Below are 13134 nucleotides of genomic sequence, written 5' to 3' on the forward strand. Positions count from 1 at the left end.
ACAACAGCATTCCTACATCTCAATCTCAGTCTTGTTGCACTTTGTCTCTTAGTTATTATTTAATTCCAACCTTATATGGATGACTGAAGCATTTTCTGGGATACACTTTACACAAAGGATGCTGTACAAAATAAAGTAGTGTTACATTTACTGCAAATGCATGTACCTGTGCAAGAAAAATGTTAAGGAAAATAAACAGTGCTTTTCTCTGCATGGTGAGATATCAGAATCTTATACATTCACAAGGGAAGAATCTTGACAGGTAAGTACCTATTCTCGAGGCCTCCTCGACAGCTGTACTCCCATTCAGCTTCTGTGGGTAATCGTTTTCCCGCCCACGTGCAATACGCTACAGCATCATTCCAGGAGACATGAAGAACTGGGTGATCCATTCTGATAAGCAACAAAAGACACAGAAAGAGGACATCAGCATGGTCAACCAGCCTCAAGAGTGCAAGCACCTTATGAAACCCCCCTCAGACCAGGTGGTCATGATTTAAGACTGTACATGGAATGTTTCTATCCTTCATGCAAGACTTCAGTTATGTCTGAACAGGGTGCAGAGGTTAGTTTTACAGCAAAGAAATTACTGAAGTAAATACCAGAGCAAGGCATTAATCAAGAGCAGCAAGAGTCAGAATAAGGAACTGGGGGAAGGAGAAGGAATTTGTACATAACATGATGCATCACAGCTATGCACTCTACCCACAGATCCAGTTCACTCTTGCATTTCCTCTGTCATATCCATTTGTGTCCTCACCCAGACTCAATTTAGAGTGGGGTCTGTAGAACTAGTAGCTACTAACTACCCCCACTGGCTTCAGTGAGAACATAGCTTATCAGCACCTCACAGGATCAGGCCAAAAGCCCTTTGAGGCGGCAGCGTTAGGCCACATTTCCACAATAGTTTTAAGGGTATGCTGTAACTCATTAGAAGACAGAGTCAGAGGAAGAGCAGCCTCTGGATGGGGCACAGTTTAGGTTTGTAGAGTTAGGTTATTTTTATATCAGTTTTGCTATTAATTTTAATTCTCTATTTTCTTTCCCTCCCCTCCTCAAATCTGTTAAAGAAATTTACTTTTGGTGGGGGGGGGGCGGGGGGGGGAGTAATGGCAGGAGGGAATACTGGCCAACACCTCACTTAGCCTCATTTTGGAGCTGCAGTAATTTGGGAACGGAAGCAGGAATTTTTACTGCAAACTTTTACAAATGACTTCCATGTTTTCCCTGTTTTAATCCCCATACCCTCTTGCTCACACATTCCCAGCCCCTCCTACCCAAAAGGGACTGTTTCAGCCCTCTGAGACGGAAGGTCTCATTTATCCTGGCCACAATACCCCTGCCCCGCCCCTCCTCTTCTGCCAAAACACTCTAGCGGAGTGAGCTACCACCCTGCTAGTAGGGGCTTCTGGTACAAGAGTTGAATGCTCAAGGCTTCCGACTCACTGTATTAGCTATTGGTCTTTCACTTTTCCCACTTTCACTAGTTCACGTCTCCCAGTCTCCCACTAATATTCATTCTTTGTTTCTTTCTCTACCTTTTAGACTATTTCTGTGTGATGGGAAGTTTGAAGAAAGGGTTAGATAAAGATCATTATACTAGGCCAGGCTCACAACCAACTCATACAAAATGTAAGGCTCAGAGAGCACATTTCCAAAGCCGTTAACTGCTATGACCTAAATCTCTCTTCATTATTTTTTTCTTGTCTCTTGATACCACTGCCTCTATTTTTGCTTCAGATAATTTCTCTTTATTCTCCCTTCGAGAGCAGATGATGTGCACCAGCCATCAACTGATGTTAAAGATATGTGGCCCCATCCTTAAGGGATTCAATACATCAGCTTCTACCAGACATAGGCTAAAAAAAAAAAATCTGCTTTTTTTTTTAAATAACCCTAAATACATCAGTGAGAGACTGAAACTTAACATGCTCTTAATATGAAGTTATTGATTATCATCATCTGTTTCATCATCATTTCTTTAACAATACATAAGGACACCAAACATAAGCTCCTTAACAACAAGATTTACAACTACATAAGTGTATCACTCTGCAGCATTACACAAAAATCATCACTGAAGAATGTGCCCTCATTTCCCTCACTGCAACAAACCCATGGATAAAACATATAGAAGGGCCTACCCTCCTAAGTCATTTAAGTCCCATTGACTTTCAGTGAGAATTAGGGTCCTAAATTGCTTAGGCAGTTTTGAAAATTGTATTCCTCCCCCACCCCCAACATCCTGAGCCGTTCTCTATAAGACAGATGGCCTCTGAATTTCTGAACCATGGAGCACACTCAGGGGATACCTTACATGCAACTCTTTTATAATGAAAGGGGTGCAGCAGGGTTGGGAAGACATAAATTAATCCAGAGCATCCTCTGCTGATCTCAGCCACAGTGCTCTCTCAGGTTGGCAGGTCCCAGACACCTTGATTGGACACCTAAAGTCCAATCAAGCTTCAAATCAATACAACGTGCCCAGCTAGTGTATTTTATCTAACCGTGACAGAGGTTATTAGTTCTTTCAAGTGCTAATGCTTTAACTAGAGCAAATGCTCAAGCAGTCCCAATTACAATATTATATGCAACAGGAAAAAAATACTGTCTATACACTGAGAAGCAATAGAAAGAGCACAGCAAGAAGCCCGTCTCAAACCATGCCTCCCACCATCCGCGTTGAATTTGTACAGACACAAAGTAAATACCACAGTTAAAACTGAAAGGTCATGTCTGGCTCACCTCTTTGAGATATTAGAATCTGGTCCCTCAGGTTGCCTCCAATTAGCTCCTTTAACAGGCATCCACCAGGGAGCAGCTGCAACCTGAAAACAGGCCAAGTAGAATCAAGAAGAATGTTGTAGGTCTTCTAAATTCCCAGTCACAGGCTATTCTGGGAAACATCCAAGTGACAACAGTGAAGAAGTGACTACACCTAATTTTTAAGTTCACAGCTCAGAAACCTGTCTACTGCCTCCAAACCCACTGTGTGGAAGATCATCTCTAACCAACTGAGAGCCATATGTTTAGTCTACAGCGTTAATGACCAAACAAAAGCCAGGGCAAGTATGGAATAATAAACTATGGAGAATAGCAGAGGGGAAAATGAAGTGACTGAATCTGCAAAGTTCTTTTAATGACTGCTTTTCACTAATATTGACCTGCTTCAGATTTTGAAGGGATTGAGAGAAGCCCAATGTTTTCCCAAGTCTCTGATGTTATGAACTATAGCTCGCTTCCTGAAAATACAACCTTGAGCAGGCTATTCATGTCTGACAGCTCTGTCTTCTCACCAATTTCCAGCTGTAATTTTTGCATCCTGAAACTATTTGTGAAGCTTACCCAGGTTGTCTTATAGACTATTTTAGACTTTTTTGAGCACATCATGCTGGTAAATCAGATTTCAACTAAGCATCACAGCAATCTCTTTGCAGTGCTGTGCAATGTTATATCCTGTCCCTGCTATGGCTAAAGAGTTTATTTTTAACTTGTTCACCAGTTTAGTCTGGCAGCTTCTAACTCTAGAATCAGTATTTTTGGGAATATTAAACAACACCCTGAGGACTTCCGCCAATTAAGGTCAAGACTTCCATTTAGCACACTTGTCATTTTCTTTCCAGTTAATTAAACTCACTAGTCTGGATCTGCAGTATTTGCTATCAACTTCCAGTAGGTGGAGACAGACGAACCACAAAAATAATCTCAATTTTAATATCTTGGAACTGTTTTTAAGATTGGCATTACTTTGCCAAATACAAACACTTCATGACTGCATTAGTGTGCAATGTTTCTCTAAACAGAATGGTAAGTTGTTTCTGTAGTTATAGTTTAAGGATCATAACATCGTTCTTACTTCAAAAACAGCTATGAACAATACATACAGAAGAGTTGTATTACAGTTTACATATAAACTATTGCTGCCTACTTCAATGAAAGCACCTTGTGGCAAGTTGAGGAAAAAGGTAATGTCTGTTTAGGTCACAGGAAGTACAAGTGGAAGAGCTAAGTGAAATAACCCAGACCTGCCCCAAAATGGGTTGGCATAGTAGGCTTTCAGAGAAAGATTACATATGCATATGAACAAGAACATCCACAGTTATATTAACTAGGATAAGGAAAATCATGATGTAAAACTCTCAGTGCTTTCGTATGTAAGCAACCACCAACTGCCTAGGTTAAACGAAGGCAGTACAGCCAGTGGATAGAGCATAGGACTGGGGCTCAGGAAACAGGTTCTATTCTGCCACTGGCCTCTTGGATGACCTTGATCAAGTCACTTCACCTTTGTTCCTTAAAAAAAAAAAAAAAAAAGAACGAGGAGTACTTGTGGCACCTTAGAGACTAACAAATTTATCTGGGCATAAGCTTTCATGGGCTAAAGTCCACTTCATCAGATACTTGCAGTGGAAAACACAGTTGGAAGATAGATAGATATACACACACCCATACACAGAACATGAAAAAATGGGTGTTGCCATACCAACTCTAATGAGACCAATCAATCAATTAAGGTGGGCTATTATCAGCAAGAGAAAAAAAACTTTTGTAATGACAATCAGGATGGCCCATTTCAAACAGTTGACAAGAAGATGTGAGTAACAGTAGGGGGAAAATTAGCATGGGGAAATATGCAATAACCCATCCACTCCCAGTCTTTATTCAAGCCTAATTTAATGGTGTCCAGTTTGCAAATTAATTCCAGTTCTGCAATTTCTCATTGGAGTCTGTTTCTGAAGTTTTTTTGTTGAAGAATTGCCACTTTAAGGTCTGTGATTGAGTGACCAGGGAGGTTAAAGTGTTCTCCAACTGATTTTTGAATGTTATAATTCTTGATGTCTGATTTGTGTCCATTTTTTTTTTTTGCGTAGAGACAGTCCAGTTTGGCCAATGTACATGGCAGAGGGGCATTGCTGGCACATGATGGCATATATCACATTGGTAGATGTGCAGGTTTACAAGCCTCTGACGGTGTGGCTGATGTGATTCAGTCCTATGATGGTGTCCCTTGAATAGATATGTGGACAGAGTTGGCAATAGTCTTTGTTGCAAGGATAGGTTCCTGGGTTAGTGTTTTTGTTGTGTGGTTGCTGGTGAGTATTTGCTTCAGGCTGGGGGGCTGTCTGTAATCAAGGACTGGCCTGTCTCCCAAGATCTGTGAGAGTGAGGGATCGTCCTTCAGGATAGATTGTAGATCCTTGATGATGCGCTGGAGAGGTTTTAGTTGGGGGCTGAAGGTGACTGCTATTGGTGTTCAGAAGCCCTCCCCTTCTATCTTTCCACTGCATGCATCTGATGAAGTGGGCTTTAGCCCACGAAACTTATGTCCAAATAAATTTGTTAGTCTCCAAGGTGCCACAAGTACTTCTCGTTCTTTTTGCTGACACAGACTAACACGGCTACTACTCTGAAACTTTGTTCCTTAGTTTCAGATAATGATACTGATCTTTGTGAAGCTCTCTTAGATCTACTAATGAAAAGCGCTATATAAGGCCTAGGTAGTAATAATGAGAAACTTCCCTTATGAACAGGTTATTCTAGAATTGCCCATCTTGGGGTTACTTCCTGCGAAGGATGTGCTACAGCCCCCACTCAGAGACAAGGTACTGGACTAGGTGGATGAGCAGCCTGAACCAGTACAATCTGAAAGCTAGCAGCAGCTTCCCTGGAGAAGCATGATGCCATTTATGCTACTTGCACCCATAGGGATTAGCAGTGAGGAGGGAAAGGTATTTGAAAATGTTAAATGTTTCAACCGTATGTGCTCTATGGTTCTGACCCTTCCTCAGCATTGCTTAAATGGAAATTTCAGAAGAGGGAATAAACGGCAGTCTGACAAAAGGAAGTGGTTAATACATTGCAAAAGTACACTGCTTACACTTGCAAGACCACCAGAAAAATGAATCCTCACAAAAACTTGCAACATCGTTTTCCCCAGCTAAAAGTGGGGTTTGAGCCCAAGGTTCATGGCTAAAGATCTTGCCCTAAACCATATAATAAGTCAGTGGCAGAACTGGGATTTGCTGACTTCCAGCCCTGAGATCAACCCACCACACGACAGAACCTCTCCAGTGAGGAACCTTGGAATATTCTTGAGTTGTGCATAAGAGCACTTGAACCCCTAGAACAGATGTTCTCAAACTTGGGGATAGGCCCCCCGGGGGGGGCATGGAATGTATTCTGGGGGGCATGAGAAGCTTTGGGGGAGGACTTACTGTGCACATTTTACCCACAGCAATGAATAACTAGCAAAGCTCTTTTCTCCAGACATATCAAGTCCTCAGATGCTGCTGTGCATTGTGATGAATTTGTTAAACTTGCACTGTACGTTAATCCCTTTGTTACAACAGGGATTTAGTTGTAAGCATTGACCACAATTGCCATTTTGCTTTTGCTCTTATTACAACAGACTGTTGGCTCTGTTTGGATCAGTGCCTTCCTGTTTTTAATATTTAATGAGAGTTGCATGTTGATTTTTTTTTTTATCGTTATATGTACTTGTATGGCAGGAGGATGGGGGGTGTAAACTACTACACGATCAAAATAAATTTGAGAATCACTGCCTCAGAAGCATGGTCGAATTCCAGGCAGAGAGAGAAGCCTAGAACTCTCTGTGGACAGGAAGTGGTCACACACAGGTGCCTGAAACACTTTCCTTCAAAATGCTGGAATAGAAGATGTCTGCATTAAGTGCAGGAGACCAGGATGGTTCTCAGCAGCCTGGAGACCAAAGCTTTCTATCTCACAGAGTGGGGTTCCATTTAAATTTGGCCTGTTATGCATACCCCAGAAGGCAATCACAACTCTCAAAGAGCTTGTGCTCGTCTCCCAGTCTGACAACTACAAAAAGGAAGCAGACACACTAGTGCAGCTCAGGCATGCTAGTGCTGTTCTCAGTCAGAGGCCTGCCCTTTCTGAGAAGTGTAATAGCACACTCAGCCTCTCACTAAACTTCGTGACTCCCTTATGGAGGATTCCAATGATCCCAATTGGAGGAAAACCCTCCACTTTAGACCGCCAGCTCACTTTCCCCAGCACAGACTGGCTGTAGTTTCATTTACTAGTATCAGATGAGTGAATTCCAAAACTGACACTATAGACCAGGGGTTCTCAAACTGGGGGTTGGGACCCCTCAGGGGGTCATGAGGTTATTACATGGGGGGGGGATCACAAGAGGTCATCCTCCACCCCAAACCCCGCTTTGCCTCCAGCATTTATAGGGTGTTAAATTCATTTTAAAAAGTGTTTTTAATTTATAAGGGGGGGAGGGTCGCACTCAGAGGCTTGCTGTGTGAAAGGGGTCACCAGTACCAGAGTCTGAGAACCCATGCTACAGACTACATTTAAGCTAAAAGACTGATTGTATGCAACTTTCTTGCATTTTCTCCTTGTCTCCTAAATTTGGGATCTCTGACGCATAGTATAGAAGATTGAAGCCCAACTATCTCCATTTGAGAGCTGGTGGTTGCTGAAAGTTAAAGGGACATTCACGTGCCAAGAGAACTTGACAGAACCTTACTGAGATCTCTTCCGTAGTTTCACAGGAACTGAAAAGCGCATACTGTGACTTTTTTTTTTTTTAAGAAACTGCTAGATTTAAAAAGATGAAGTCTGTAGTGGACTGTTGTATCCTTATCCAAAACAAAAACTTGCAAGTGACTAAGAAGCATTTCCTTGTGCACAAATAGCGAACACATGCTTTCAATCTGAATGGTGTATGGCAACAGAGAAAGAAGAAAAAGTCTCTCCACACGAAAGCACTGCACGTCTCTCTTCTGTTTCTGGTTGTGCTGAACTGAACACCAAAGGGCAGCCAGTTTTTGCAAACAATCAGATTTTCAGAAGATACACAGATGAAGTATTCAAACAGGGTAACAGTTATAGACTAGGTATACCACAACCTCCAGATTAGTTTCCAAATGACAATTAAGTCAATCATTTATTGACATTATCAACTAATATGCATTGCACTTCTCTTTCCAAAAAGAAAAAAGTTACATGCATTTCAAACTTCTCAGAATGCTTTGAATTGCTCTAACTCTAATCAGCACAAAGGCTAATTTGATAAGAGAACAGACAAAAATTGTATTAAAGCTAATGTTTAAAATCAAATGTACACAAGTTAAGGAGGAAGGTACTGTACATCTGGGGTCAGGCTTGAGTTACGAGAGATTACAAGTTTCGGTTATAAGGTTCACAAGATGCATACATAGTACATAACCAGCATAGACCAAGATTGGGGTGTGGGAGCTTTTTAAAGAGTCAGTGAATAAGTGATCTCGGATATGCCACCCATATAATGTATTTAGAGCCAAGTCAGTGTTGGTGTAGCGAATAGGTACATGGGTGGGGCGTGTCCCTTGGTTCGTCAGGGAAGGGAGGAAGTGGGTTATTTCCCTGACCAGCGGTTTTGTTTACTTGTCCTAGTATTGATGGTCTCCCATGATGTGCTCCATGCAAATGTCTCTGAACCACCTGATGATGTCGGACACCATGAGCCATCTCATGAGCTGGTCGTAGTGCCGACCGACTCCGCATGCTCTCGGCACCGGCTCATTGTGGGGGTCCCACACGCCCAAGGCTCCCACGAGTAGGGTGCGGATCTGGACCTCATAGCCCTGGGCTCTTAGCATGTGAGCCAGCAGGGTGTATTTCAACACCTTCCGAGCTTGGGCCTTGTGGAACACCGGGGACCTGTTTTCAAAAGACACCATGATGTCCACCATGAGGATCTACAACCCCCATCATTTAATACTGCAAACCTTCTCATACCACTAAGGAGCTTAATTGCTTTCATAATGCCTGACATTCTCATGCTTCAGATCTAGACATGTTCCATAGACTGGGTGACAGATTCAGTCTGCAAAAACAGAACATATGCTTCTGAACAGTAGGTCCAGAAGGGATAATTAAATAAGATATCAACCATTCCACTTTGATACACTCTTTAATCTGCAATATAGACCACAGGTTCTCTATTAGCAAAATTATTCTTTCTTCAAAAAATAAAATAAAGTCTAAGAAAAGTCACTTTTATTGAAATGTTTGTTCAAGCAGTTTAAGTGGATAACAGCTCTGAAAACAGGACAACTATTTTTATAACTATAAGGATGTTGTTTTAGAAAGGCTCAACAGTAGAATACTTTATATGGTTGGTTCAATCACCTGAATATTTACATTCCCCATAGTCTCTGCTGTAGAACTAAAATCTCTAAGAAACCACAGTGAGGGCTACAGTACACTCCTCTCATGAAATTGTGCAGACAGGAGGACACAATTTAATCATACTGCAAGGAGAATCATTAAAAACAAACTCACTCCTACAAGTTCTCCCACATCCATGAAGCAATTTGCGGAACTGAGGCGTAGTCAGCTACTGCCACCTTCAATTAAAAATGAAATTTCTCAGAGTCCTACTTACTTTTCCAGAACAGTCTGTGATTCCCTTATTCCACCAATAGCCTCACTGACTTCCGTGGGACAAGTCAGCAAAAGCCAGCAGATTATTCTGGCCTTTGCCGAAAATATTGTCTAGTGATCCATTCTGCTTAGACAGGTTAGGGATTAGAAGAAGTGCTGTACTGCCAGGGCTGGAAACATTGCAGGGGAAAGGTTTGTTTGAAAAACAAACATTTCCCTTGGGTTTCTTTAAATGATCATGAAAACATTTTTATTTGTCTTGGGTTTGTAACAGTTTTAGAAAACGCATTTGCCCCAAATTTTGGCTGATAGCATCCCTTCAAATAAAATCTGGTAAATTGCTTTATGGATAGTAACACGTAACTGAGTAACCGAGGTTTGGCTTCTGAAATCTCATTTCTCAGGACTTGGTTCTTGAATCTGTTCTGTAGATCAGTTTGCAAGTGAGGCTGAATTTTTCATTTCACCCCAAATTCTAGTTCAGGGATGGTTAAACTTACTGACCCTCCAAGTCGCATATAACAATCTTCAGAAGTTCAAGACCTAGAGCAGGCCTGCCAGGGCTTGCAGCTTCAGCCCTGCTCCTGCTGAAGCCCAAAGACCTCCCTCCCCGCTGGGCAGTAGCCAAAGGCGACGTGTGGGATTTTTGCCAAGATTTGCAGGCCCTGTTCAGTCGCCTGGTACTGCTGGGCCCCCTCCCTGCACAGCAGCTGCTGGAGCCTGCAAGCTGGGAGCTGCAGCTGTGAGGAGAGGCAGTGAAAAAACCTGGGAGCTGCAGGGATGGGCCTCTGGGTTAGAGGCTGGACATACCTGGGGGGACATGACTCAAGCTGCTGAGGGGCAGTGGAGGGGGGGCTAAACCTTTCAAATTGTGCCCCCCCCCACCCCAGCAGGCACCAGTCTCTGGCAGAAACCTCTAACCCTGCCACAGGGTGCGAGGCCAAGTCTCCCTTCCCTGGCTCACGCCAGTCTGCTAGGTGGAGAATGGGGGAGCGGGGAAGGGGCCACTCCGCGAGCCGCAGTTTTACTGTGAAGAGCCACATGCAGCTCAGCCATCCCTGCTCTAGCTGAATTCATCTTCCACAAACCATCCCATGAGGCTACATGGAGTTCATGGTTCAATCTCATTTGGATGCCAGCATCTAAGCTCCTTTTTTTGAATTGGAAAGTATTTAAATCATTGTGCTAAAACCTGAGAGAGAGACTTTGGGTTGGATTCACAAAGCAGCTTAGCTGTGGTGATGCTGAGCATTGCCATGCCTAACTATTAGGCACCTAGAAAATCACTGGGATTCCTGAAGCCTGACTGAGGTGCCTTGGCTCCCTATACAACGAATGGGGAGAGATAAGCACCTCAGAATAGAATTCACAAAAGTCAACATGCTAGGAAATGGCCCACCTAAGCTAGACCAGGGATCGGCAACTCTCGGCACACGGCCCAGCAGGGTCAGCCCCCTGGCAGGCCAAGCCAGTTTGTTTACCTGCCGCGTCCGCAGGTTCAGCCGATTGCAGCTCCCACCGGCTGCGGTTCGTTGCTCCAGGCTAACGGGGGCTGCAGGAAGCGGTGTGGGCCAAGGAATGTGCTGGCCGCCACTTCCCACAGCCCCCATCGGCTAGTGGGAGCCACGATCAGCCGAACCTGCAGACGTGGCAGGTAAACAAACCAGCCTTGCCTGCCAGGGAGCTTACCCTGGTGGGTCGCAGGCCAAAGGTTGCCAATCCCTAAGCTAAACAATAGGAGACAGATGTGTCCCAAGCTCCATCTCCACCCCACTCAGAGTTGGGATTCTCTGCTTGGGATTCTCAGCTGCAAACCTCTCTTGCCATTAGGCTCCTGCACTGTTTTTGCATGGGGGGCGGCACAAGAGGTGGCCTTGGAAAAAATGCAGTCCCATGCCAGGCATCTGGCTCCCTCAGCCCCAGAGCTATGCATCAACTGCAGGAAAGATAGGTGCTTCTTTAAGTCACCTGCTGACCCAGCAAGCATGTTCAGAGCTTGCCTACCAGATCAGGCCCCTATACATGAGCATAGGGGGAAGAGGAGACGGGCAGAATCTCTCTTTGCCCCAGTGGTTAGGGTACTCACCTGAGATGTGGGGCAGCCCTAGTTCAAGTCCCTCCTCCACCTGAGGAGTAGAAGGGATTTGAACAGGGATCTGCCACCTCACAGATACATGCCTAACCACTGGGCTATGAGATATTCAGGCCATTCTGCACAAACGTGGAAGGTTCATCTCTCATAGGCATCAGTAATTGTAGCAGCCACTGTGCGCTCAATTTCACTCGCACAGTCCAGGCTGCTAGCATCAATGTTTATTAAGACTGCACTGTGGCTACCATATGTAGGTCAATTTGAATGGTTACTATTAGCTCCCATCAAGGTCCTGCCCCAGGTCAGAGTCTCAAATAGATTAATGTAGTGCAGTGACAAGGCTTGCTGTCTCCGACTTGAGTCGTCTTTTCAGATGGAGAGATTAAGGATACACAGCCCTGGAATATTATTATTTCACCTGTTCTGCAAGAGATTTCCTTACCTAAAGGGTGTATTCCATTGAGCATAAAGATCCTGTCCTGTCTCTCTGACACATACATATGCACCCCTCCTTTCCTGTAGGACTTGGGGAATTTTTAACAGGCTACAGTTGTACATGTGGTCCCTATATTTAAAACAAGCCCCCACCCAAATCAAACAAAGGTCTTCAGATAAATGCACCTTCTCCCTTCACTTGAGCCAGACCTCTCCCCAGCTAGCCCTTTCTTTTCTATAAATACACTGAAAATGGCACCGATATGACCTATTTCTATTCAACACACCATCTCCATAGCAACAATCACGTTAAATTGAAACAGATGTAACTGACTGCAGAGAGACACATTACAATGTAAATAGTGTGAAACTAAATATTGCATCAAGGCTCAAGACAAAGAAGAGACCTTTTCTAGTCACCCTTCTGACAGATACCAAGGTTGTCACAGTAGCGGCCTGAAAGAGTCAATCTACGGATGTGATTGTTATTCTTGCGTTGTTGCAGAATATTTTGCAAACACAAAGAGCTGGAAACAAACACTCTATAATTACACAAATAAATTATATTTCATTCTCATTCTTAAAACTAACTCCACCAAATCTGAAATTAAATACATTCAAATTAGTGAATTAGAAAGGTAAAGTCACTAACTTTTTTCTTCCACCGGATCGCTCTCTTACGGCGTTGCTGGCTCTTGCAATTCTATCATAACTCACAATATTGATTGTTTTTCTCAAAGCCCCAGCACCTGAAGTCCTCTGACTGCATGAGAAGCTCAGCTTTCACTTACAAGTAAATAAGTAAGTTTCCAGCCTTTAACACTGGAGTAAAGCTTAGAAAAGGGCCCTTTTACAGGCCCCAAAACAGACTGAAAATCATGAGACTTCAAAACTAATAGAATTTAAGAAAAATCTCTTGAAGTAAAACCAAAATTTTACTTTGACGTAGGGACCTTTTCCTTCACAGAAGCATAAACTGTGCTGTATTATTCATATACAGAGCAGGTGTGCAGCTCCGAGAAAAGCAGACAAAGTTCACACTGCAATGAACCAATCAAGTTCTGGTGGTCAGGAAGTTTTTTGGGTTAACTTTGCAACCAACAAAAGGCTTCTCTTTCAGCAACAGCAGCAGGAGCATTGGCAAGACTACTACATTTTTGCTCTGCAATTTGCCCCTGAGCTTGCTG

At 43.4% G+C, this 13134-nt stretch overlaps 1 protein-coding gene across 5 annotated transcripts in view; it reads right to left on the reverse strand.

Annotated features, from left to right (window-relative positions):
* SUMF1 (sulfatase modifying factor 1) overlaps positions 1–13134 on the reverse strand; it is a 74941-nt gene that overhangs the window by 40155 nt on the left and 21652 nt on the right. For all 5 annotated transcript variants that reach the window (XM_048859281.2, XM_048859289.2, XM_048859288.2 and 2 more), the window contains 2 exons: positions 2746–2828; positions 271–393 (listed from right to left, as the gene is read on the reverse strand). In XM_048859281.2, coding sequence (XP_048715238.2) covers positions 271–393; positions 2746–2828 — 206 coding nt within the window. The remainder of the gene's footprint in view (positions 1–270; positions 394–2745; positions 2829–13134) is intronic.

Source organism: Caretta caretta, chromosome 7 (assembly GCF_965140235.1).
Source record: "Caretta caretta isolate rCarCar2 chromosome 7, rCarCar1.hap1, whole genome shotgun sequence".
Lineage (NCBI taxonomy): Eukaryota > Metazoa > Chordata > Testudines > Cheloniidae > Caretta > Caretta caretta.